We start from the raw sequence: 26,591 nt of genomic DNA, 5'->3' as shown, positions 1-26,591 counted from the left end.
AAGGGAATAGTTGGTGGTGTAGTTGTGGTGTTAATGGGGGTAGTTGGTGGTGTAGTTGTGCTGTTAATGGGGTAGTTGGTGGTGTAGTGTGCTGGGGTAGTAGTTGTGGTGGTATTGGTGGTGTAGTTGTGGTGTTAATGGGGTAGTTGGTGGTGTAGTTGTGCTGTTAATGGGGTAGTTGGTGGTGCTGTTAAAGGGGTAGTAAAGGGTGGTGTAGTTGTGGTGTTAATGGGGGTAGTTGGTGGTGTAGTTGTGGTGTTAATGGGGGTAGTTATGGGTGTAGTTGGAGCAAAACTACTGGGTTGGGATACTGCTGAAGTTACCACCACGGTTGTGGGTGGAGTCAGTGCTGGAGTAGTCGTGGGTGTAGTTGGAGGGAAAGTACTGGGTTGGGATACTGCTGTAGTTACCACCATGGTTGTGGGTGGAGTCAGTGCTGGAGTAGTCGTGGGTGTAGTTGTAGTGACAGTACTGGATACTGCTGTAGTTACCACCATGGTTGTGGGTGGAGTCAGTGCTGGAGTAGTCGGAGTCATACTGTTGTAGTTAGTAGGTGTAGTTGTAGGGAAAGTACTGGGTTGGGATACTGTAGTTACCCACACGGGGGTGGAGTCAGTGCTGGAGTAGTCGGGGTGTAGTTGTAGGAAAGTACTGGGTTGGGATACTGTTGTAGTTACCACCACGGTTGTGGGTGGAGTCAGTGCTGGTAGTCGTAGGGAAAGTACTGGGTTGGGATACTGCCGCCACGTTGTGGGTGGAGTCAGTGCTGGAGTAGTCGTGGGCGTGGTTGTAGTGACAGTACTGGGTTGGGATACTGCTGTAGTTACCGCCACGGTTGTGGGTGAAGTTGTGGGCGTGGTTGTAGCGTTGGTAATGTTCAGGGATACCTCCACAGCTCGAGGCAGGCGTCTCTCACCATTTGCGACAATTACGATGACACATCGCAGCTCAGAGTGATACCTGTTTGAACTGAAGGAACAAAATCAAATAAATTGTTGAACTTATTTACATTCCTCGTTTCTCTTCTGCTTCTGGTACTTTAGAGCTGGTTCTGTGGCCCTTTCCACGTTTGATGTGCAGAGAACAAAAATACTGACCCAGAAACTGCTTGAACAACAAAGCAGATTGGATGGTTCTCTCCACTTTGGCTCACTGATGGAGTCCAGCTCAGGGTAAAGTCTCCTGCTCCTGACCTGGTCTGGTTGATATTGTGTGGTCCGCTGAACAGCAGCTCGGAGATCCTTTCACAAGCAGAAGACCATGGTCATGGAGTTAAAGCCAGGGTGCAGAAGCAGTTAGACAGTCAAGACTCGGAATAATTATAACCTAGAACTCTTTCAAAGTACATTTGCTTTCAGTCGCACCCCATTTTGTGTCACAGGTAAGACACTGAAAGTCAAATTTACCAAGTTAAATTCAAAATTTCAAAAAATCAAGACCTAGCACATCTAGCTAACTGACTTGCTACATACTTCTGCTGTTGTTAACCCAAACATTTCTGCTGAAGAGTTTAAAACTGAGTTTCTGAATAGGGGGGGATCAGTCACAGAAGTTTCCGTGGTACGTCTGCGATAATATTTTATCTCCTCCTTTACTCACGCTGAGTTAGCTGCCACTGCTTTGATGCTGATTTGCAGGACCTGGTTGACTGAAGCCTGCAGCTGAGCTCTGTTGGCTGGGGTTGGAGACTGGAACCCGGGCAAATAGAGTCCATCTGTGCAGGAGGGCACCGCAGGATCCACTGGAGCAACAAAAACAAACTCAGTGCAAGAAGGCAGAGACTTTAGCACTATTGCAATACTGGTAACCTGCATTCTCAAAAGCCGAGCTCGGAAGGGTTTGGTTTGGTTTGGTATAGTACATATATTGGTATATTTTTTAGTACCAAAATAACTAGCCCCTACTGTTCCTTCCTTTGGCACCCTTCCCTTAGGTTACCAGAGTAAAATGGTAGGGTACAATCAGGGTGGAGCTAGACTAACATCCAGAGCTGCTGGATCGTCATTCGTTGTTGTTGCACCGGTGCAACGTCACGCCCCACACCCCGCCCACCGAGCAAAGGTACTGTTCTCAGTCGAAACGCAAGCCTGACCCAGGACTTCCTAAACTTTACCATAATGGAAACACAGCAGAGGAGATTCACAGTCAATGCCAAAACACCTTTGAGTTTTTACCTTTAAAAGCAAATTGGACAGGTATTTTACTGATTGGGGTGGCGGTAGTTATCGGCGTCACCACACCACCGCGGGCCAGGGTGATAGGTTGCCCAGGAGAGTCCTCCATCACCAGCTGGACTGCGTAAAGTCCCTCGGCACTGCTGTTGGTGGCACTGAATGACAGGTCACATGACTGCAAAAGGACAAAGAGGAGGCGCAGGTGTTCTTTACATTAAGACCTGGGCCACTTGTGTCAAAGATTGTTTTTGATATTGTCAGCTTCAATGCTACCAAATGATTTAGTTTGGGGTGACATTTGGCTACTCACCGATGAGAGGGTGAGAACAGGCGGCGGTGTGCAGGGGTTACATTCAAACTGGGACTGGTTTCCATATCTGCATTGCACATTGTCTCCATCTGGGTCAAACGCCAACAGGCGTATTTGTCTCGGACAGTTTGAAGGAACTCTGAAAGCAAGAGAGAGAGAGAACCAAAATAATCCCAACTCTTTCAGCTTCATCTCAAACTTGGCTCAAATGTAAATCATGGGAAGCTCTACGTTATAATTCCAACCAGGCGTACAGACAACAAAACAACACCATCTTGTTTTGACTACCGTGCAAAAGAATGATCGCTCTTGGAAGTGAGCCAAACAAATTCTTGCCCAAGTACGGAAATGGTTGGTTTACCTCAGGACTGGCAGCATGGTGGTCTGCGGGGATCTGTTGACTTTGCCGGTGTCAGACCGGGTCCTCGGATCAACCAGAGTCAAAGCTCTCACTGATACAATGCCATTGATGTTGCTTTTCCAGGCTCTACCGTTCAACCTGCGGTGGGAGTTCACGGAAAATCTTGTCATTACATACCCTGGCTAACACCAGACTCAATCTCATTTAAGAATTATTGGCAGATTCAGCTGGGTTCACCCAGGTCATTTCCCAGAACCTACAGCTCCCTCATCAAAGGCCCATAAGAGTGGGAATATCGTAACTATCGCGAGCGTCTTGCCTCCTGCGTGCTCCGCCCAGGTGCCACACCGTGTCTGAATGTTCTGGAAATTCTCCTGCTGGTGTGAATGCGTCTGACCAAGACAATCTCCTGCTGCATGTCATTTAAGATCAGGTTAATTCAAGTGTAAAAACAGATGAATGATAACCGTGTAGGTCTTTAAATCCCCCAGTTAATTTGGGGGTTCTTCAGGTTCCTGGAAACAAGGTATGAAGAACCTGCTTCGCCGTGACGCAACAGTGCAATAAAATAACACGGGGGTGTTTTATGGGGAAGAAATACGATCTGATCACATATTTGGGCATTAGCTGACATACTGAACTAAGCTGCATGACTACATTCAATGCACCCTCTGGCACGACTTTTAGGAATGTTGGGTGTAACTATGTGGGCTCTTGCAAGTAACTTCCAGTAACAGTGTTTTAAAAGTGAAACTAACTGTGTTGCCTCTCCCTAAATTAAACAATTAACATTCACTCAAAACCCCAGTAGGTGTTTGTTTTTAACAGCTCTGTGTACAGTGAACGATTGTTTCGGTTCAGTTCACTTCAGACAGATACTCGTGTGGTTGGTGCCTTGCAAGTGTTCTCGGTCTTTCACAGCAGTTGGCTAAGGGTTAGGGATTTACTGCCTCGTGGCTAGGCAACATCAAAACACCAATGTCTGTCGAATCGTCGCTCTCGGTCCTTGTAAGATTTAATAGTTCTGTGGATTCCCATCGTACTTCTGCTGACACAGAATACCAACCATTCCACTTGATTCTCAGTCTTTTCACTCAGATATCTTTTAACACTCTGCATGAAATTGTGTCGACGCGAGGTCCAGACCATCTCCGTTTGAACTCACCAAAGCTGAAAGGGATCGTTGCCGGTAATCTGCAGAATCATGAGTCCCTCTCTGTGACACCACTCTCCGCTGCTCTCGTTGGAGACCGTATGAGACGCCAAGAACACCGTGGTACAATCACCGGTGCGGCATTCCCAGGGGATATACGCACTACACGTCTGGAAGTTTGTCTTAAAGCGAAGCGCCACCTGCAATTAAACAAGTATAAACCTGAGTTTAAAGGGTCAGAGTTATGAGTATCTTTGCCACTTTATCTCACTATTAGAGTTTTTCTGCTTTTAGTCTCCCACACCAAACCCCATAGAGAAAATCATTGATTTTAACATCACAGCACACAGGAGTTGTTGATCCACTGCTGCATCCATCACTAAGTTCAAATGTATTATTTTGTAAAGTTCGGCTTTAAAAATCCTTTGTTCAGATTTAAAACAGTGACACAAAGTGATCACACGAGGCGGCAGTAGACCAGCAGCTCCTGTTTCCCCCGGTAGCTAAAATTGCTGATTTTCTCTATGGACTTTGGTGTGGGGGGAATAAGCACTTAATAAATGTAATTTTCCAATTGCAAAATGCTGTCTAATGGCAAAATAAACAGCCAAGCATATACTTAAGCTATCATAGACTTAAACTGATCATAGATTTGATAAACTGAGGCTTTTGCTAAGTGGCTAAAATCTGGGTGTTTTTCTTTTTTTGTCCCCACTGGCAAGTAAACGCATAAATAAAACTGTAAACATGTCGTCTAATATGCTGCTTATGAGATAGACAAGTGCCGTCAGAGCTAAATATTGAAGAGCTAAGTGCATTAAAAGATGTACATACTGTGAATATTCCATCGCTGTTGGTCTCCGGGTCGTAGGTCATCACTGTCCCTAAGAAATTAGTCGCCTGGTTGATGCTGAAGAACAGCTGTAGCAACGGAACAAGAACCATACTCAATCTTTTCTCTCCACTCTATCACACACACACCTGTTGTCTCTCCTTCTCCGTCTCTCTCTCCGTCTGTGTGTGTGTGTGTGTGTGTACTTATCACTCTAAGCGTTACTCCAGATTAGATCGGACAATAAACCAGGAACAGACCTGGTATGAGGAAATATGTCACATTAATGCTTCTTGGTGGTAATGATCAACCAGTGCTTCAGGTTACTATTTTTACAGTCAGTTAATTACAGTTCATCCCAGTGTAATTATGACAGCAAAGAGTGGATTTTTATTTTATTATTTAACTGTAAAGGAACTGTGATCAAAGAAAGAAAGAGATAGTTCACAAAATACGAGGATAAGCAAGATTATAGCCACTTAACAAAAGACTCACTTAATGAATTCTATGTCAGTTTAAGTCTACGATGTCTTGTCTCACTGACTTTTCCAACAGGAAACTGAAGTTTGTAAAACCACTCACACTCCCACACCAAACCCCATAGAGAAAATCAATGATTTTAACGTCACAGCACAGAGGTATTGTTGATCCACTGCTGCCTCCATCACTAAGTTCAAATATCTTATTTTGTCACTTCTGTGTTTGAAATCCTTTGTTCTGATTTACCTCAGTGACACAAAGTGACCACACGAGGCAGCAGTAGACCAGCTAAAATCACTGATTTTCTCTATGGGGTTTGGTGTGGGAGAGTGAGCGGTTTTACAAACTTCAGTTTCCTGTTGGAAAAGTCTGTCTAAGATATTTTAGACTTAAAACTGACGCAGATTTGATAAGCTGAGTCTTTTGTAGAGTGACTAAAATTAATTTTTCCAAAGTGCATAGTCTCTAATATAAAAATCAGCCGACGTCGTGGTCAGTCACGTCATTTTCTTGCACATTACTAGACTCTTTATTGTTTGGCAATATCAGACATTGCATCGCCACTTCAGACGCATTGTCACAGCCTTTGTATAAAAAAAAACAAACCACAGGAGGTTTTTAAGTTGACAGACCGGTTTGCAGACAAAGCGCTTCACTGAAACTGCTGCACAGCAACAACAGTGAGTGGAAGTCAGCTGCTGTTATTAGACCATGATGAGGTGTCAGAGGTTTTCCCCCCGCCGGTTCAACCATCAGCAGAAATAACAATGTGTCCATGAATGAGATCACGAAGTCAATTTGGATCAAATTCATTGTTGTTAATTAATGTTAGAAATGAACGTGGTTTTTGGCTTCAGGACAAATTAACATTATTATAATTAATTAGGCCTGAGGCTTCAACTTTTTACTGAACAGTGTTGTTGTTTATTTGAGTTTTTATATTTTATGTGTTATAGATGTGGAAAACAATGTCAGTTTATCCCTTAATAATGTCATTTATGCAATTTATCATATATATGCATACATACACATATTTAATTTTGTATGAGGCATTGATTCATAGTTAGTGCTATGCTGCGAGCGCCCCCTACTGGTGTGGGAAACTTCCAGTCAGATAAGTATGTCAAACTATGAGATAAAGCCATAAATATTTTCTTAATATAGAATAGATTTTTGTTTAATGTGTCAAAAAGCACATTACATTTCGTTTTCCTGGTGAAGTGGGTGTTTAATGGCGGGTTTTTTTTATGTTTTTATGACACTTTTCACAAAACACGCCCTGAAAAGCACTCTTCTTTTTTTTTTTAAGAGTACTTGAACGCGGCCCGGTCACGCGGTCAAACCTGAGCCCGTCCCCTCCATTCCGCACGGAGCTCGCTGATTGGACTAAGCGTGCTGTCAGTCACAGACGTAGCTCGGACCACAGTCATGTGACACATGTTTTCGTTGTTTCACTTCCGCCTCGGGAGTTCCTCACTTCAGTGTGACTCAGTGTTGTGCTGCACAGAAAAAAACAAGCCCTGCTCGGCGGTGCTGTCACAAACCTGCAGCCGCTGCAGACGCTCCTCCCGCGGACACTGCTGAACACCGAGGGCCGCTGGCTGGCGGGAGGGAGCTATGGCGGACGGGGAGCGGTCACCGCTGCTGTCTGAGCAGCACGACGCCACCAACGGCTTCTCTGCCGGCGACAGGTCGCATGGTTTCCCGTCTAAACCTCAGAGTGAGTCCGCTATGGTGGCGGTGGTAGTGCTGCTGCTGCAGCAGCTGCTGTTTCACCTTTATAACACATTTAACTTTACATTTGACACATTTAAATGTACATTTCTAGTCAAAATGTCCGCATTTAAAATCGTACCTTCAGCCATTAGTTGTAGTTTACAAGCTAGCAGGCTAGAAGTGTGGCTAACGTTAGCTGCAAAATAAGAGAACGTTGACATTTAACCTTTGAGATTTACTTTATGTATTATCTTATCATGTGTTGATTGTCATTGTATGTACTTACATCACTTTAGGCAGGATTTTTTGTGTGAAGTTGCTGGTTTTATCTGAAAAATGTGACATTTCAGGGACTTTATTGGCCAAATATGGAATAAACTACTCTTATTTTTGTGTTTGTTTATGTGTTTAAATACAGTGTACGGCTGTTTAAAAATCCCGAACTAGCCCTGTGACTCATTATAATCGACAATTACTCAACAAAATATTCATCAAGGTCTCAATTCTTTTTGTAGTTTAACCTGAAGTGTGGATTATAAATATATTGTATAATGTAATAATTCATAAAAGATAAAGGAGGAGTCCTCTCGTTCTAAGCTGTCGCTGTTGATCTACTTTAATTTAATGTTAAATCTGTTTTTGTGAAAATTCTAAATTAGTTCTAGCTGAAAAATGTTGTGAGTCCAGTTTTTCTGGTTATTTTTTTGGCTTTTGGTGAATTTATTCACATTTCAAACGTGAAAGTGATTCTGTGAGAGTGAAGTGAACTGTGTTGACTCAGCGTTTTTTTTTTTCACATCACATCCGTCTTTATTTATTTATGGATCAGCAAATGACTCGGCGTGTTTGCACCAGGGCAGTGTTTGTTTTATTGCTGCTCATCATGTGACAGCAACATTAAGAGTTCAGGGTGTTTTTCACGACAAAGAGGAAACGTCCACTTTCGCTGCCCTTTTTAAAGGGGCAGTGTGTAAAATTTGTTGGTGAATCAAATATTCTTTCTTTCTTTTTGTACCTCCATTTTGGTAAACATATAACAACAGTATAATGATCACAAATAACACAAATCTGTCTCTTTCATCTACACTGCAGTGACTGTGATTATATACAGCGTCTGTAATACAAATAAATGTTAAATACATGAACCTGGTCATCATAAAACTAGAAAACAAAAACGTTTTAGGGACAAAGCTACGTCTAACCTAACGTTATCCTTCAGATTATTATTCTATCTGTGTCTTTGTGGTCATTTTTGAGGCGGTTAACGTGAATAAAAACTCTTGAAACTTGCTATGGAGGACAGGTCTGGCGAAAATGCAGCATTGGCATAGTTCTCTCTCACTCTAGGGCGCTATAGCGCCCCCTAAGATGAAAACAGGCAAAATTGAGTTCCACCGAATTTCCCGAAAATTGGTGGGAAGATGTGATAGACCTAGATGAACAAAAAAATCGACCGTAACCATGCCCTCAACTCAACAGGAAGTCGGCCGTTTTGAATTTTGATTTCGAAAGGTCTTGCGGAATCAAAAGTGAGATCAGGGAACTGCTGCATTCCCCGACTTGTGGTGGGACGCGAGAGCCCCATCGTGACTGCATGCAGTCCTAGTTAAAAATTAATCCCCAAAATAGTTTTTTTCTGTCTTTTGTGAACTGAACGTCAGTGAATTGCAGCGTCTTAATCGACAGCTTTTTCGTCTCCAGGTTTAGCGCCGTTCCCTAGTTTGGTGACGCCGGCAGAGCCTCCGCCGCCGTACTCGCCGCAGGGAAGCCCCGACAGCGGCAGCGCTCCGATCATCAGCTGCCGCGTGTGTCAGAGCGCCATCTCTGTCGAAGGCAAGACGCACCAGCACGTGGTGAAGTGCAGCTTCTGCAACGAAGCGACGGTGAGTTTTTAAATGAAATACGATAATTGAAACTAAATTGTCTCCTGAATATTTTCGGGTTGTGTTTTAATTTTGGTTTATTTACATTTCTTTGTGTTGACAGCCGATAAAAAACGCTCCCGTCGGGAAGAAGTACGTCCGCTGTCCGTGTAACTGTCTGCTCATCTGCAAAGTCACGTCGCAGAGGATCGCGTGTCCCAGGCCGCACTGGTGAGACGGCGACGCACGACACGGCAGTTTTTTTTAGCAGGACGTTGTCAAACTGTCGTTTCTCTCGTTTTTTTTGTTTGTTTTTTTTTTGACAGCAAACGCATCATCAACCTGGGATCGGTTCACATCGGGAGAGAGAGTCCAGAACCGCAGCACCAACCGGTCGGCATCAGGGTCATCTGTGGTCACTGCTCCAACACGTTCCTGGTAACACACACACACGCACACACATACACACACACACACACAGCACAATTCAAACTTTAACCATTCCTCAGAAAATGAGGTTCTGCCTCATTAGGACCAGGTTTTGGTCTCCATGAGGAAGTAAATACAAGAACACACACACATTCTTGTTCAACAGTCTCAGTGAGGACACCCTAATCTCACCATCTAAATCTAACCCTAGAACCAGGTCTTAGCCCTGAAAAGCTCTCATTAAAGCTGTGACAACCAGACAAAATGTCCTCGCACACACACACACACACTGACTCGTGGTGTCTCTGTGTCTCAGTGGACGGAGATCTCAGACCGGACTTTGGCTCGATGTCCTCACTGCAGGAAAGTGTAAGTGTTTTTATTTATTTATTTTTCTTCTCCTTCTGTTTTTTTACGATTGTCGTTTATTTTTCCTGCTTTTTTTGTTCGTTTTCCTTCAAATTATTTTCTCCAGCTCTTCAATTGGTCGACAGTACCCCAGGAGGCGGAGCCTGCTGTGTTTTCTGCTCTTCATCGTCTTCGCCGCCTCCACTGCGGGACTTCTGGTGTGTATCTGCGTGACTAATCGATCAGTATAAGAGTCGTAATTGTTTATCGGGAACGAAAACCAACGCAACTGTCCCACTTTTTTGACATCCTATGTTCTTACACTAGTGGGCGTGTCCCGCAATAGGGGCGTGGAGGCCAAACGTAAATAAATAATCAAAAATCGACAACTTTAACAACAATTCAGGATACGATTCCCAAAGTTTGCTGGTTTCGTACTCGTTAACGAGTGCGTGGAAAAGTTGGGAATGTCCAGGTGAGGGGGGCGGAGCCTGGGTTGAGCCGCAGGAGGCGGGACACTCGCTGTGAACAATTTTACCAGCTCAATCCTTGTTGTTGTTGTGTGTGTGTGTGTGTGTGTGTGTGTGTGTTCAGGTGGGCACGTGGAAACCCGCTCGGTCGTCCAAAGGCATCTACGTGTCGTGGGCTCTGCTCGTCCTGCTCGCTCTCTTCGCTCTGCTCCGGACTTTCTACTGGCGGTGTTTGAAAATCAGCGACCCCATTTCCGACATCACGTAGACTGAGGAGACGAGGCGAGGAGACGAGGAAGGAAGGTGAGGAGAGAATGAAGACGGACAGGTAAAGAAAAGCAGGTGATTAAAAGAAAAACTGTTGTTTTTCATTTCAAAGTGGATTCCGTGGGAAAACTTGAACACGGTTTAAACGAAACTGAGACTTTAATTTACCACCAGGAGGTGGCGCCGTGCATAAAGAGGCTGTTCAGACGTGTGGAGAGAAGTTTATTTCCTTTTCTTTCGTGTCGTTTAAACCTGATGCTGCTGAGTGTTTGTTTTTTTGTTGTTTTTTTACTTGAAGCTGTTTGTTTCCAAAAAATATCAAGAAATTTGATTTCTGCAAAATATAAACTACAAAGACTGAGAATTCAAACCAGGTTTTTTACCAAAAAACAACAAAAATTATGAATTCGAAATCACTTTGTTCCTTTTACTAAAGAAATAAGTTTTAAATTTTGGAAATAAACATTTTCTCTGCAAACGGAAAAGACAAAGAAAGGAAAAGCTTAATATATATCTGTAAAAATACTAACAATATGAGGAATCGTGGTGTTTTGTTTGTTTGTTTGTTTTTGGGGCATTTTTCATGCAAAGGTAAAATTTTGAATCATTTTTGAAGATGAAATGTTTGTGGTTTTTTTCTGTATGTGATTAAAAATGTGCAAATCTAACCTGAAATTATTCAAAAAAAAGAAAAAAGAAAAACGCTTAAAGCAATGATGAATGATGATTTTGTGCCGCAAACATCTCACACATTTTCATTTAATCTGCTCTTTATATATAAACGTCAATTTTGTCAGAATTTAGTTAAAAAACAAACTTTTATTACTTTTTTCTGTTTGATATCAAAGACTTGAATTGATTTATTTATTGATCGTCGAGTGAAACTAAATCATCACATTGTGTAAATGTCTCTTCTGCAAGTGCGTGTTAAGTGTAAGTTTAAATGATTCAGTTTTAACACTTAACATTTCCATTTATCGCCTACATTTTTAGACCTAAAGTGGTAGGATCAAATGCTAAATGTTTTAATTTCCTGAAGTTAATCTCAAATTTAGTCCAATTTGATTCGCATTGATGTCAAATCACACGGTAAATCCTCTGATATGTTGTTTTTTTCTACACCTGTGTAAAATTGTGTGTGCAGTTACCACTAACAACCACAGGGGGGCAGCAGTGGTCAGTACTATCAGCCGGTGCATTGACGACAGTTCAAAGTTTAATTTATGTTGTTGGTTTTAGACACTGATGTACGGACGTCGATCGCATTCGTCTGGAAGAATAAATAAATGAGTAAATTAAAAATGTGGTTTTATTCTGAATTGACAACAGGAACGACTGTTGACCTCTGATTTTTCAACTCGCCGACCTCGGCATGGGATTAAATGACAAAGTCTATGTTTGTTTTCCAACTTCTTGTTGCAGTTTCTGTTGAAGACGTTTCACCTTCATCCAGGAGTCGTCTTTTCCAGGACGTTTAACCGCGATAGAAACTGTCACAGAGAGTCCGCTCCAGTGGTTTGAAAGATCCAGGTTGTTGACAATGTTTTCATCACGTGTTAACGTTAGCGGAGGTCACATGGTGAGGCCTCTGGTCTTCTTCTTCCTTCTGTAGTTCCAAGTTCTCCATCACAGTTTGAAGTTCTTTCACCGTCAATCATCTTTGTCTCAACACTGTCCTCCACAGCTCAAAGTTCTTGATCGTGACTTCAAGTCCTCAATTCCAAGTCCAAAATTGTGACTTTTAAGTCCTCAATAAAAGCTTGAAGTTCCCAAGTTCTCAATCCTGGATCAAAGTTCCCAAGTTCACAATCCTGGATCAAATTTCCCCATGTTCTCAATCCTGGATCAAAGTCCCCAAGTTCTCAATCCTGGATCAAATTTCCCAAGTTCTCAATCCTGGATCAAAGTTCCCATGTTCTCAATCATGGCTCGCTCAATTGTGGCCTCAAAGTTCTCAATCACGGCTCAATGTTCTCCACCACAGTTGGCGTCCAGGCCTGTGGTCACATGAGGCAATGTCGAGAGAGGGATTCTAAATGGTTGACATTGATGAGGGAGCTCCGCCTACTTTTCCACACAGGTTGAATTTTCAAAAACTTTCAAAAGTGAAGAAGGTGAATTATCTTCAAGGAGACTTAAAAGTCCAGTCTATAATGATTCAATGGGTTTTGGAAAGCTCTCGCTCTCTCCCACTCTCTCTCTCCCCCCATGTCCAGCTGCTGTCTCAGAGGGACGGGTGTGGGACGTTCCAGCGTTCCTCCCTCTCCTCTCTCAGTCCCTCATGGCTTAAATCTCGCTGACCCTCTAATGGCTTAAGCCTCCAGACACTCGAGACTGGCTCGTGTTCTGGAACACCTGGGGTTCTGAACGTCGCAGATTCTGGAATACGTTGAAATCTTAGGACTTTATGTCTCTGGACGCCGTGAAGATTGACTTTTTGTGATGCAGTATTTAAGTTAGTTTCTTTATCCGCTTTACAGGCACTTTTGGAAAGTCGATCGGATGTCTTGATCTTCTGGAACAACGCATAGAAGTCTGGATTTACTTTTTGATTAAAGGAAAATAACTGCTCTTTTTTCACCTTAAACTTGTTTAAATATGGGATTTATGTTTAAAATTTGAACTGTAATAGTTTTCTGAACGAGACAAGAAGTGTTTACATAGATATATATTGTATATATATATGTCTGGTTGTGTTTTCTGCGATGCTGGAAGAAGCGAAGGCTCGCGGTCCTCAACAGCGGAGGTCGACGAACATCGGTCGTCCAGAGGCATCAACGACCGACAGCAGGACCGCTAACGTGTCTTCAGATAAAAGCACGGATCACGTCTTAAACAAAAGCAACGCTGCCGACCCGAGACGCAGGTGAGGACGAATAAAATATGTTCTGTTTTTGTAATGAAAAAATCAGGAAACTTTCCATGTCCACATTTTTCCACTTAGCTAACATTTGCTAGCTGTCCATTTGGAGAATGTTCGGTTAGCATTAGCACAGCAAGAAATGTGGAAAATAATCAACTTTAGCTTCTTCTGTTTTTTTTAGCAACATAACATGGCAAATTTTTAAAGGAAAGATGGAAAACAGTCAAGTTCAGCATTTTCTTTCAGCAACAAAACATGATAAAGCACTTTTGCATAGTCAACATTAGCTTTCTTTTTAGCAGCATACCATGACAAAGCACTTTTTTAAAAGAAATGTGAAAGATAGTCAACTTAAGCTTTTTCTTTTAGCAACACAACATGAAACGGCACTAGCATGGCACTAGCAAATATCTGGGCTAACGCTGTTAATTCAGTCTTTCATCTGTTGTGACCACATGGGTGAGCGTGTGAGCATGTGGACTTTATTAACATGTGTGAAATGGCTGTGTGGTATTAACGCCAGCTAGCTCTGCTAACGCCACAGCCAAAAGAAGAGGACATCTAAGTGTGGGGGACACGCAAGCGTCTCGTCTGTCTCGATCCAGGGCTTTAAACGTGCTCAGCACTGAGTCTCATAAATACCATGAAAGCTTAAAACACCATCAGACACATGTCGCTTAAATTAGCTCCAAGATCTTTAGAGCTGTGGTTCACCACAACACGTGTTAATAGAAAGCTTTAAAGGATTGACAGTTCACTCTCTGTTGGCTTAGATTATTAAACCTGGGATTTTTTAAATGGGTTCTAATTTAAATTCCACCTCCATAATCGTATATGTCTGTAGACACAAAGATACTAATTTGGTTATATGTGGATGAATTTCAGTTAGATTTAGTTCTTTGCTTGACGCTGACTCAAGTTTTATTTGTTTTGATGAATTTTCTGGTGAAGAACACCTGTTTTTCTGAGAGTCCATGTGGTTTTTCAGGATAGAAACTGTACATTTGATCAGTTATTTAAAAAAGCTGCGATTGATTAAACCAGTGTTCAGTTTTCTCTGCGTCTCCTGCTTTCATACTCAATTTTGAACATGTACAGTTCACATTTGACTTGATAGTGGCACTAAATTCCAGAATCCTTACCCAGTTGTGCTTTTGGTTTTGGTAATTGTCTTTTTAGTTCGAAAAGTGTAGTTTAAATTGTGAAAAATGCATCCAAACTTCCCAATTTAACCAAACTAGTGCAGCCGTAATTAAGTGAACGCCATTCAGTTTATCTCAAATAAACAAGTACTTTCATCTATGCATTTATTCGTTCATTCGTTCATTCATTCGTTCATCATTAAAAATGGGAAAAACAGACTTTTTTCGTGACCAGTTGTTTCTGTCGTCTTAAATATCAAACAGGAAGTGAAGCGTTCACTGAAAGAAGCTTTTAATAGTTTTGCTCAAACAGCTGAGATGGAGGTGTTTATGACCAAGGGGGCGTGTTTACGACCATGGGGGCGTGTCCTCGACGAGACGCTGGTGGTGATAGAAATAAATGAGGACGCACTGTTACTGTGGAGTTACAAGTGTGTGCGTGTGTTGAGATAAAAAACTAAAATAGCACCAGAAGTGATCCCCTGCCTAATGAATCACTTTTTTTTTATAGTCTATTTACTTAATAGTTTCTGCTTCAGAATCAAGTTATTAACTGTGACTATAAAAATGTCATAAAGAACAGAGGAGACACCTCACCTCACGTAAACTTCAGTCAAACTTGTCCTCAGTGTCCTGAAATAGCTGCTCATGAATGTCCTCGTCGTATCATCTGATCTCGTCTCCATTCCCCTGCACTGATGAAAAACTCACAAGCTTCAGCGTGATGATGTAACTGGAACCAGACGTTCACTCATTCACTCATTCAAGCTGCGAAGATTTCACTATCGTTTTACGCCGCTCGCTAAAGGTCAGAGTGAAAGAGTTTAACGTGAGACGCTGAAGACGACGGCGAAGACAAAACTAATACTTTTAACAGGACGCATGTTAGCATGCTAATGCTAGCTTCCCACACGACCAACGTGTTAGCATGCTAACGCTAGCTGCCCTGAATGACTTTGCTAACTTGGCTTAGAAACGTAGAAAAATTTAACTTCATTAAACCACAAGTCTCACGTATAAATACGTATGAAAGGCTTCTCAACTTACGCGACAAAAACTGAGCTGTTTTTATTTTTTACGTCGTTATGCACTGATACAAACACCCTTTCGACAACAGACCCTGGTAAATCTCACACACTGGACCTTTAAACGTGAGCATGTTCTGGTTTCTTTGCGAGAGTTTTTCACAATTTTGTGCATTTTTTTTGAGTTCTAAAACTAAATTATAGGTGAATCAAGGATGTAAATAATAATATAATGTAATGTAATATAATAATGTGTGTGAGGTCAGGAGACTGTCAGGATAGTGATGACAGCCAAAAATAAAGTGTCACTTCATCTGTGTGTGTGTGGCGGCAGCAGCAGCAATGTGTTTGGGTAAGGTCAAAGGTAAAAAGAATTGGACATGCTTGGAGAGATCTGCCGATGTTAACTTAATCTGTGTGGAGAATAAATCAAACTCCTTCCCAGGAACATGTGAGGTCACGTGTTTCTCGCAGTTCTTCACAGACCAAATAAGGAGGGAGGAAGCGGGAGGAAAGAAGGATCTAATTTCCTTCAAACAAGACAATGCAGGGAGAGGGATCATCATTGTGCTCCAGGACTTAGACTTAGAATCTCCCTGATTGAGGTTCTTCACCTTCACATTAGCGCCATGAACGGGATTTGCCGAGTCCCACTGTGTGAGGTTCACGATCAGAGCTGAAAAAAAAGTCAAGGGGAGGGGAGATTTCTCAGGTTACCAACGTCGTCAACTGGACACAGTCTCTGAGGATGTGTGTGTGAACACAGAACTGTTTTCTGAAACAACCACTGTGTCCACGCTGTTGTGGAGATTTTGATTCTCAGGTGAGACGACCTCTGATGGAACCTCTGGAGTCAGTGATGAGATAAGTTGACAGATTTTATTGTAAACAGCTCAGAGCTGAGGAGAGCTGAGACAAAGGCATCTGGAGTACGACATTATCACACGTTCTGGCGCCTAGTTTGTGTCTTATCATAAGTTATGGCTGTTAATATTGTCCACCAGGCCTGGTTGTAAGAATATGTGAGTAATTAATCTTAAAGTTGGCTGAAGATTAGAATTTTCTCTTGCATGTAAAACCCCATGAGGACTAGATTTGGACTGGGTTTGTCTATGGTCTACCTGGTGGCCCCACTCATCTTTGCCCACATGGGCTTCCCATGTTTCTGAAACCATATGGGACCTGCACTTATACAAGGTGGAACGGTTCAGTTTGGTTCAGCACAGTACAGTACGTTTTGTTTTGTGTTTCAAAACACAAAACGGTAGCAAAAGGTACCGTTCTTTGGCACCCTTTACTTAGGGTACCAGAGTAAAATAGTACGTACAGTCTGGGAGGAGCTAGACCAGCTCTGCACCATTCCAAACCGAACTGTACCATCATGGAAACACAGTATTAGTACCCAGGTAGCCTGGAAAAGGTACAAAGTGGGCAAAAATGGGTGGACAAACCCATATAGTCAGACTGAATATGAATTTACTGGCTTATGGAGTAGTGATTGTTTGCTGATTTATTTATTTTTTCTACAACTCCCTCTCAGCACCTTAAAACACAGCGTGGTATGAGGTATGTGACCACAAAACATAAAGACAAAAAGAGGTTTTCAGTCTGTGACGAGGAAGATGGTTACAAATTTAAAACGAGTGATTGAAACTGAAATATATGAACTGAGGAGACTTCCTGAAGCACTTCCTGTTTGAATGACAATGTGGCAGTGAGTGTAAACTCCATTACATTAAAGATTAAGGACCATTAATCTTTAAAATATGTCAGTTGAATTTGGAATTAATGTCAAATTAAATGTGTCATCTGCATGGGTGAAGAACTCTAACCCTAACACCTCTAACCAAGCAACTTAAGACGGAGCAACAAAGAGATGAGCCTATGGTTCAGTGATTCAGACAAATTTGTCCTCTGAGTAATTGTTTTGTTACAGAAAAGACCGTCTAGAATCTGAAGACCAGTCCAGTTAAATAACTCAATTCTGTGTTCTCACTTTTCAGCTTTGCATGGTTTCCGGAGCACGGTCCCTGTATCCCTGCTTCGAGGCCCCTAACAAGTCCCATTCTTGGAGGCATCCCTGGGAGCTCTCTCCTGATTGGACAGCAGGCTGCCTCCCTGCAGCTAGCTCAGCTGAAAGCCCAGCTAGCACTAACACAGTTAAACAATGTTGGTTGCCAAGCAGCAAAATTGACACCTCCCTCACCAACTGCCACCGCAATCAGTCTCCTTAACCTCCTGAAGATCGCAAACACCATGAGTCATCCCCTGTGCAATCCCTTTGCCTCTGGGAACCAAAGTTCCATCCAAGGGCCACATGGACTCACGGCAGAAAAGGACCTCCCTGGAACGTCTCTCCATGTTGGGCCTGAGTCCAACTTTAGCTTTTCTGCTGCTTATTCTGCGTCTCCTGCCAACTCTAGAATAATAATTCCGTCACACTCGACTCAGTCCGTGAATTATGGGCCTGAACATAGCCGACCCGTAATTGACGCAGATATGAGCAGAGCCAGAGAGGAGTTGACTTTTCCTACAGGACAGAACACTCACTATCCCATGTCCTCGACCTCAGCCTCGCAAGGTCACACACTCTCTGATGTTGAAGGTAAAAGAAGCACCTTGGACTGGCTACCAAAATACAGAGGGTCAACCACTAAAAATCCTCCTAAATTGTATTCACTCAACAGTAGTGGCTTTAGCTTTAATTCCTCCATAGAAAGAAAATGTGATGTTCAGTCTGTTACAAGATTGGGTGATTGTGACAAACCTGCAAATCTTACTGAAATATGTCACCCCAAGTACACCTCTGAAGCAGCCACTAAAATTCTGTCAGGGTTTGGCCTTGAAAAAGAGGACTTGGAACTTCTCAGCTTATACCCCGAAGACCAGCTGACCCCCACCAACCTGCCATTAATTTTGCGCCAAATCCGCATTCAGAAGAGAAAGAGGTCTACGGCTACAGCTGAGTCAAAACTTGACTCTGAACCCCAACCCATCAGAAGTGTGAGAGGAATGGAAAGGTTGAGTGGTTCTCAAGGTTCTTCAGCTGTTCTCCAGCCCCATAAAGTGATTGATTATGGACACACTGGCAAATACTTTGGTGGGGTTGTGGATGACTCTGAATGTACCAGTAGTGTCAGTGCTAAAAGAGATGGGAGTATGTTGTTGGACTCCTACGAGCAGCATACCAGCAGTGCCAGTCGAGAACTACTTAAAAACAGTGTATCACAGGGGAAAGTCGGTGCCTTTGGTTCCTTATATGGCCAAAGTAGTTCAGTTACCAGCTCTTCATACAGTTCCGCGCTAAGATCTGTTGCACCTTTACGTAATGACCGAGCAAAGCAATTGAAGATCGAATCAAACCAGACTTTTGATCCAATCCTCAGCTCTTTGTCTGTGCCAAAGAAAAACAAAGACGGAACCGTTGCCACACCTGAAGATACTGTCATCAACTCTCAGTTCATTTCAACTCAGAATTCTGTAGCTCCTTTAAGTAATGGTCGAGCTAAACAACTGAAGATCCAGGCAAGCCAGACTTTTGAACCAATATTTGACAAAACTGTTGTCCTGCCTGAAGACCCCAAGTCCCTTCCTTTGAAAGTACCGAGAGCAGATCTCCAGTCAGCATCGAAAGCCCAATCGTCCTACACTCTTTTGCACGGTATGCATCCTGACCGGCCTGGTCTTGTGCTCATTAGTATCAGTGATGCCAAGAACATGAAGAATCAGGATAAAACTCAAGGTAGAACACAAGAGAACCAGGAGCAGAAAAGGCCTGCAGTGCAAACGGGGAAAGCATTACGCATTCCAGTTATTTCTGAAAGTAAACCTGCGCCTCAACGTTCAGTTGGTGGTTCTCAGTCCACTTCTCCTCACCCTGTGCAGAGATTGCAAAAGTTGCCGACACCTCATCTGGCAAAACCTCCAGTTTTCAAGGACCTGCCAACTCCAGCCGTGATACGTTATGACACAAAAACTACACCTAAAGTCTTTCCTTACACCTGTTCTCCGTGTCACATAGAATGCAGTCACATGAAGGTAAGCGTAAGAAAACACTCCATGATTTCCCTCCATGTGAGAAAATTGTTTCATTTTGAGTCGAAACGTCACATTGTAAAATTGTTGTTCTTGTAGTCTCGGCTTGTTCCGAACCATCATCTGTCAGCGTCAACCAAACCCTTGGAAAACTTTGATACCACGCAAGACTGAGGACCCAGAAGAAGTTTTCATTCAGGCTGTTACTGACCCTGGGCTTTATTAAAATGAACAACACATCAGCAACACATTTTGGGCCGGGTTATGCGTACTACATTTGCATTTGCTTAGGGGTCTGCTTGAGTCTGGGTGTTGTAAATTTCATCCTCTACCCATTTCTGTGGTCGTCTAATGTGGACTCTACATGGAGTTGGACTCATTTTGAACCGTAAAAGATTAAAAAAAACCAAGGAGCTTGCATATGATGGTTTTGAAACAGTTTAGTTTGTATATGGCATTTGAGATATCGACACTTGCTTGTCTAAATGTTGGGTTTTTTGTTCTCATCACCAGGATTGGATCGCCCACCAGAACACTGCCGTTCACCTTGAGAACTGCAGAGACCTCCAAACACTGTAAGTTTGGGGGACGCTGCATTGTTAACTGCGGTAGTTTCCTTTTGTACCATGAAATACTTGTCATTAACCCTCTTTACCTGGAGGATTAACTCACTCTCTAATAATGTGTCCCTCAAGATCCGTCCTTTGATGGTTCTGGAGTAACATCTGCTGAAACCTTGTCATTTCTTGATACTCTTAAATGATTGAACTCAAATATGACCAGTTCCTTTTTAATTATTAGATTTTTCTCTCTTCAAGAACAGGTAGCTTTCCTAGTTTTTAAACATTTGTTAGTAAACCAGTAGAAAACTGGCACCAAGTGTATTTCTGGAGATTTTCTTTGTCTCAAATTATTCACTGCTTATCTGCTTTTCTCCAGTTCCCCTGGGAAAGATGCCAAGCCCTCTTCCTCCACGTCAGTGCAGAATTCCCAAAAACATCTGAAGAAATCCAGGCATGGAAGCAGTTCCCACTCATCAAGCCCTGAAAGTAGAAAATTAACCCACAGCTACAGATACAATCACAAGTTTGTGAGACTCAAATCCTCAAATAAGCAACACTATGTCACATGATCAAATATCTCTTGAAAAGCTGATTGCTGATTTTCCACACTTCAGTTCCTGTACTCGCTCTCCTCGTTATAACCGCGATTGTTCACGCTTGAGGAGCCATGAGAGCCCGAGGAGGAGAAACAAGAGACGGTCCTCGCCGAGGACTAGTGAAGAGAGGCGGTCGTCTCAAAAAAGGATCCGTGGAAGCCGATCACCATCACAAAGGAGAGATGAGAGACGATTTTCAAGAAGTCGTGAAAGACAGCCGTCACCGGAGAGGTCAACTAAACGGAAGAGGTCAAGCTCCGTCGAGAAACTGATGATGGATATACTGGAAAAATCAGGTTTGACAAAAACATTTACAAATCAAAGTACTCAGTGGAAACTCTTCTTGCGTTCTTGTTTGTCAGTTTTTTTAATTTGGTTCGTCTAAAGAGTCCAACGCGCAGGATGTGGTTTCAACTCTACTCACTGAGCTGACCAAAATCAAATCGTCTTCACCTTCTCCCTCTGCTGGACGAACAACGCCACACTCTTCATCATCCTCAGCAGCAAAAAAGAAGGAGACAACCACAGGATCGAGAAAGGCCAGTCAACAGGAATGCAAGGTAAGAACACCACACCACACCCACACCGCACCAACAGACACCAGAGGACGGGTATTAGCCTTGATTTTTACTTCCGTCCCCATTCCTGAGGGAAAAAAAGTCCAGATTAAGATACTTGGACTGAGGCACAATAGTTTGATTGTGGTCTGGACAGCAGGTGATGTCAGTGTCAGTGTTTCATCTAAAATACTGACTCTCATTTGGGTTGTTTGCAGGATACTGATCAAAAGCTGACTCCTCAGAAGTAAGTTGTACTTGATTCACACAGTTTAACTCCGCTTCATCTGAGAGTTTTGTCTTCAGCAATTACACATTCTTGTAGTTGTCATTTTCTGACATTTTCAATTGTCCATGTCTTTGTTTTCTCCTGGTTGACTTGTAGGAACTCTGTTGTTTGCCGCGGCTCCAAACCTCAGATCAATAAATCTACATCCACTACTGCTCGTAAAACAACTAATCTCCAAACGAACATAGAACAGGTGGAAGGAAATTCAGCAAATATGTCGTCCAAATACACAACTTCAGAAAACCCCACAGATGTAGAGATTTGTACGTCGGACAAATCCGACACAAAGGTTCAACAATCTGTGGTTACGGAAGAAGAAACAGACGAGGTTGACGAATCAACAAACAAAGTTATCCCTAAAGCAATGGACAAATCTGAAACGACCTTATCTTCACAGAAATTTGTAATAGTTGAACATTTGACTTCAGCTGGAGATACGACAAAACAAAGTGCAGAAGCAAAATCTAAACTGGATGCAAAGGTTCAAGAGTCTGTGGTTGAAAAATCTGAAAACACGAGTGAACCAAGTCAAGTCCCAGAAGGCCAAGTCCCTAAGGTGAAAATCAAAGGGGAAACAGTCTCATCTTTGCAGGAACCTGAAATACAAGCTGAGAATTTTGTCACGGGAGAAAATGAGACAAAACAACCAAATTCTACAGGAAGTCCTCCTGATCATTCAAATGATTTAGAATCAAAGGTGCCAAATGTCGTAGAAACAAAAGAAAAAATTGAAGGAAAACTGGAAAAACCTACAATTTCAGCATCCAAATCCTCAACACCAGAAAATCGCCCTGCTGTAGAGACGTCTAAGACCAAAGAAGTGGACACACATGGCCCAGTCAAGGTCGATGAGTCCAGAAACATGACTGAGGAACAAAATAAACTCTCAAACTTTGAAATCTCTTCTTCACAAAAACCCAGATTACTTGAGGAGAATTTGGCTTCAGCAGAAGAAAAGACAACAGGAAACCTTGAAGAAAACACTGCAAAACCCAAAGATGTGCTATCCAAATCCACAGTTCCAGACAAAGAGACTTCCAAGTCAGAAGAATCAGATACAAAGGTTGTGGTGGTAACGGAAGACAGAGACAATGTCGACAAACTACTACTCTTTGAGGCCCAGACCACAACAGACAAACATATTAATGAGGAAACTGCTGTAAAAGACGTGAAGACTGTAACTGACACAGGAGTCTCGACTGAAGAGATCGACAAAACTGCCAAAACTGCGGGAGATAAACATGACGGACTAGCACATGTTCCAGTAACTGAAGCAAAGGACAACATGGAAGCAAACTCTTCTTCACCGGAACCCAAAAAAACAGCGGAGAATTTGATAGTTAAAGAAGTGCAAGAAAAAACTGTGAAACCCAAAAGTCTGTCGTCAATGTCCGAACTTAAAGAAAACCCAGACGTGGCTACAAATGTTCAACAGTTTGTGCTGATACGAGAAGATAAGGGAAAAGTCACTGCATCTGAAAAACTGACTGAACCAAATGAAGTCACAGAAGATGCAGAGACTTTGGACGCAAAGGTTCAACGGTCAGCTGTGGTGCCAAAAACTTCAGGAAATGTGGTTGTTCCTGAACTTGATTGTGGAGCAGAATCAGCCAAAGTCGATGCTGAGACAAAGGGGACAAAGGACGCAGCACCGCTGGAGGTTGGAGAGACAGGAGCTGACGTGGAAGAACCAATGGAAGACGAGGGTTGTGATGAGACCAGACCAGATTTGTCTGCACCTGAACCTTCTACTGTTCCACCTCAGAACACAGAAGCAGAACCTCCTGCAGACACTCAAACTCAGAATCCACAGACTGACATTAAAACTCCAGAAACCTCCGTTAAAGCTTCATCACAAGACCTACAACCAGAGTACACTGCACTAGGACCGGAGACCAAGATGGAGGCTTCACAGCGTTCAAGCAGTACTGAAGATTCCAGTTCTAAACTGTCTCTCAACTTAAGGTATGTGTTGATATGGATGAACGTGGAAATAATAATGTATAAGTGTTTTTTTCAGCTGTTTTGTTTTTGTTTTTCTGTCTTAGTTTGAAGGTCTTACAGGAGAATCTTCAAAACCATTATGAGGTCACCACAAGCCTTGATCTAAACTGTGTCACTGTTGATGCAAATTCTTCAACAAAACTTCCACATTCGGATCTTTCTGAAATTCCATCTGGTGTGCAGACCACTTTCCCTGTTGCTGCTGCACCAGAAACACACAAAACAGAATCCAATGCAAGACCTGCAGGTGACGTGCTGGAGATGGAGGACAGTCAGAAACTAGTAGCGGAGAATATTGTTGACTCAAACTCCATACTCTCATCCACTTCAGAACTTCTCCATATAGACAAGGATGCATTCATGGCCATTAAAGCAGCAGTTTGCCAGTACAGATTTGCCAAACAAAGCAGGGCCCAGACTGACTCCACTGCAGGAGATTCTAATAAAGACCAAGAGTCTGGAGAGGTCACTGAGAAGATGGATGAAAAACCAGTTGCGTCCACCTCACAAAGGTCTGTTAGGAGAAGGAGCATGAGAGGAAAAAGAGATGATCTCCCTAAAGAACTTGAGTACGAGAAGACATCGTACAAAATCCTTGACTCTGTGGAGGATGAGACTGTTGTGAAAGAACCTACTGTTACGACAAGATTTGACAGAGGAAGGAGGGAAAGAACGAGCAGGAGAGATGTTTCAACTGACAAAACGAAAAAAGAGGACACGTTTACGAGGAGGAGGCGCGCATCTGCCCGAGAAACACCAAAGAAAGAGGAAGAACCTCCAAAACTAGGCACACCAACAAAGATAGCCTATGAAATTTTGGACACTGTGGAGGAAGACAATCAAGTTCTGGAAGAGATGATGACCACAGAGGTGTCCACCAGAGGGACGAAGGAAGCAAACGTAGCAAACCATAAAGACCGAGAGTCTAATAGTGAGAACACTGCAGTAATGCAGGAGGAGCTCATCACTCTGAATGAAATCATAGAAGAAGACGAGGCAAAGGTGGAGAAAAGCACGCAAGAGGTCCACATACCCGGCGAAGAGGACAGATCAGGGACGTCCTCAACCCTTGAGGTCAAGATTAATATTTTAAAGAACCCGTGTTTAATTTTGTTTTCTGCCGTTTTTGCAACATGAAGCACAAATACAACAACGAAAATCTGTTGTTTCTCTTTGTAGAGTACGACAGTAGAAGCTGAGGAAACCTCAACATCTGATGGACACAAAGATCACAATGGCACAGGTTTGTCACATGCACTGGTTGTCTTTCAACAAAAAAACAAAGGTTGTTGCAGGGGCCTTAGCAAGGAATCCCAGACTACCCTCACCCCAGCCATTTCCACCACCTCCGGGGAGTGCGGGGGGTGGTTCAGATGCCCGAACCACCTCAGCTGGCTCTTCGTGGAGCAGCGGTTTTACTCTGAGACTGTCATGTTCGTATTTTGAGATATGAGAGGAAACTCCTATATAGTTTAAAGGTTTTATTAAGTACACAACACAGCTGTGGTCTCCGCTCAGTGAAACTACCCTTGCGGCGGTGCATCTCATCTCGTGGTTTAGACAAAGCGCTCCCTTGTTGGCCCACAGACTGGGTCTTGGCACTATGTTAGTGAGTGAGCTGCACTCAGCTTGGTCCCTCCTTTCCAGCAGCTGTGTTGTAGGACTGCCTTGTGAACTGTTGTTGTGAGCGGGGCAACTCAGCATGAGTTATTGTTTAAGATAAGACGCCCACGTCTTTCCGAATCAATTATTACCTAAATTTAATGGGAACTTATTTGATCACCTAAATGTAACAAAAATGACAGATAGATCAGGAAGTTGCTAACAGAAGGACAAACCTAAGCCAATGTAAACATGACCTCCTTGTTTTCTCCTCTTTTTCAGTTGTGGCCAAAGGGTCAAAGATGGAGTTTGACGGACCTGAGGTGAAAAGATCTCGCCAGGTTCCTCGTGTTGCTGCCAACTTCAAAATGCCGCCATTTAATCCCTCCAGTGTCTTTGGTGAAAAACATACCCACAGATTTTCTGAAATGTTCACGACATTAGATGAAAGTTGTTTTGTGAGCGCTAATTTACCTCTCTCTCTCTCTCTCTCTGTTCCTTCAGGTCCAGAGTTTGTGGTTCCCAAATCCGGATTCTTCTGTAACATTTGTCGTCTGTTTTTCCTGAAGGACGTCGCGGCCAAGAGTCACTGCGGCAGCCAGCAGCACTACTACAAACTGCAGGTACACAAACACACGCACAAACATGTGTACAGATTTAAACGCACACACAAACACACGGCCTTACATTGTTTATGTTTTGTTTTTTTCTAGAAATACTATGAGGAGCTTCAACGCAAGCTAGCGAGACGTCAAACACCAAAGTGTCCAGGCTCCAGTTCTGGTTAATCCAGATTTCTCTCATGGATCGCTAAAAATATGAGGAGATTATGTTGAAGATGAATACATTTTAAATAATATTTTAGCCTGGATTATTCCAGTGGGATTATTATCTCCTGACACAAGTTATTTTGAGATTTTCAAGCTTCAGTTGGTTGTAAAACAATCATCTGTGTCTTGGTTAAAACTTATCTGTTTTCATATGTATTTACATGTATGTTATTTCAAGTTTTTTGATTTTTTTATTATTAAGAATATTGCAACACTTTCAACATCAGAAAGTTAAGTGTTAGAAATGCTGACTCATCGTTCCCAAATACAGTTATTATTATCTTTATTATTATTGAAATGTTTCTGTCCAGTCACAGTTTAGATGCGGTTTTCTCAAAGATGGGGCCAATATTTTCCACTTTATTGTGTTTTAAAGTTTGACTTTGTTCTCGTTGTTTGAATGCAGTTATAAATAATCATTAAAAAAAACTGTTAACCAATCTGTGGGTGTGTTTTTGTTTGAAATTTACTTTTTTAGTTATAGAATTAAGTATAAAATAATTTGCATCATACATGCTTTTATATTGCAAAAATATACATCATTCAATATCAGAATGTACACATTTATTTATAAATTTGTTAAAATGACATAATTTTAGTTATTGCAATATCTTAATGGTTTATGGACATGTCACTGAAAAAGCATGCTTTTATTGTGAAGGCTGCTCCCTGCCCCGGAAATT

The 26,591-nt window shown here is 42.5% G+C and overlaps 3 protein-coding genes across 4 annotated transcripts; 2 read left to right on the top strand and 1 right to left on the bottom strand.

Annotated features, from left to right (window-relative positions):
- Positions 1–294: 294 nt before the first annotated feature.
- On the bottom strand, positions 295–5,031 carry LOC122765996 (mucin-5AC-like). Its single transcript, XM_044020555.1, has 9 exons — positions 4,833–5,031; positions 4,011–4,198; positions 2,846–2,983; positions 2,485–2,623; positions 2,175–2,349; positions 1,600–1,741; positions 1,098–1,241; positions 597–969; positions 295–537 (listed from the first exon to the last, which is right to left on the bottom strand). The coding sequence occupies exons 1-9, from the start codon at positions 4,941–4,943 to the stop codon at positions 295–297; spliced, it is 1,653 nt and encodes a 550-aa protein (XP_043876490.1). The 5' UTR covers positions 4,944–5,031.
- A 1,730-nt stretch (positions 5,032–6,761) lies between these two features.
- LOC122766321 (type I phosphatidylinositol 4,5-bisphosphate 4-phosphatase-A-like) lies at positions 6,762–11,077 on the top strand. The gene is made up of 7 exons (XM_044021089.1): positions 6,762–7,030; positions 8,728–8,909; positions 9,013–9,119; positions 9,215–9,326; positions 9,634–9,686; positions 9,793–9,883; positions 10,260–11,077. The coding sequence occupies exons 1-7, from the start codon at positions 6,928–6,930 to the stop codon at positions 10,401–10,403; spliced, it is 792 nt and encodes a 263-aa protein (XP_043877024.1). The 5' UTR covers positions 6,762–6,927; the 3' UTR covers positions 10,404–11,077.
- Positions 11,078–12,468: 1,391 nt separating this feature from the next.
- On the top strand, positions 12,469–26,348 carry LOC122766301 (zinc finger protein 638-like). Of its 2 annotated transcripts, none has more exons than XM_044021056.1 (13): positions 12,469–13,268; positions 17,436–19,470; positions 19,981–20,042; positions 20,407–20,553; positions 20,645–20,922; positions 21,014–21,165; positions 21,402–21,430; positions 21,569–23,437; positions 23,521–24,550; positions 24,656–24,719; positions 25,361–25,477; positions 25,583–25,701; positions 25,792–26,348. In XM_044021056.1, exons 1-13 carry the CDS (start codon positions 13,108–13,110, stop codon positions 25,864–25,866), a joined length of 6,138 nt encoding a protein of 2,045 aa, XP_043876991.1. In that variant the 5' UTR covers positions 12,469–13,107; the 3' UTR covers positions 25,867–26,348. The 2 variants fall into 2 exon arrangements, with proteins under 2 accessions (XP_043876991.1, XP_043876990.1); XM_044021055.1 differs by having other exon boundaries at positions 21,014–21,186.
- Positions 26,349–26,591: the final 243 nt, after the last annotated feature.

The sequence above is a fragment of the Solea senegalensis genome, linkage group LG3, assembly GCF_019176455.1.
Source record: "Solea senegalensis isolate Sse05_10M linkage group LG3, IFAPA_SoseM_1, whole genome shotgun sequence".
Taxonomy (NCBI): Eukaryota; Metazoa; Chordata; class Actinopteri; order Pleuronectiformes; family Soleidae; genus Solea; species Solea senegalensis.
Note: the sequence above shows the minus strand (reverse complement) of the source record. Positions and strands in the feature narration are given on the sequence as shown.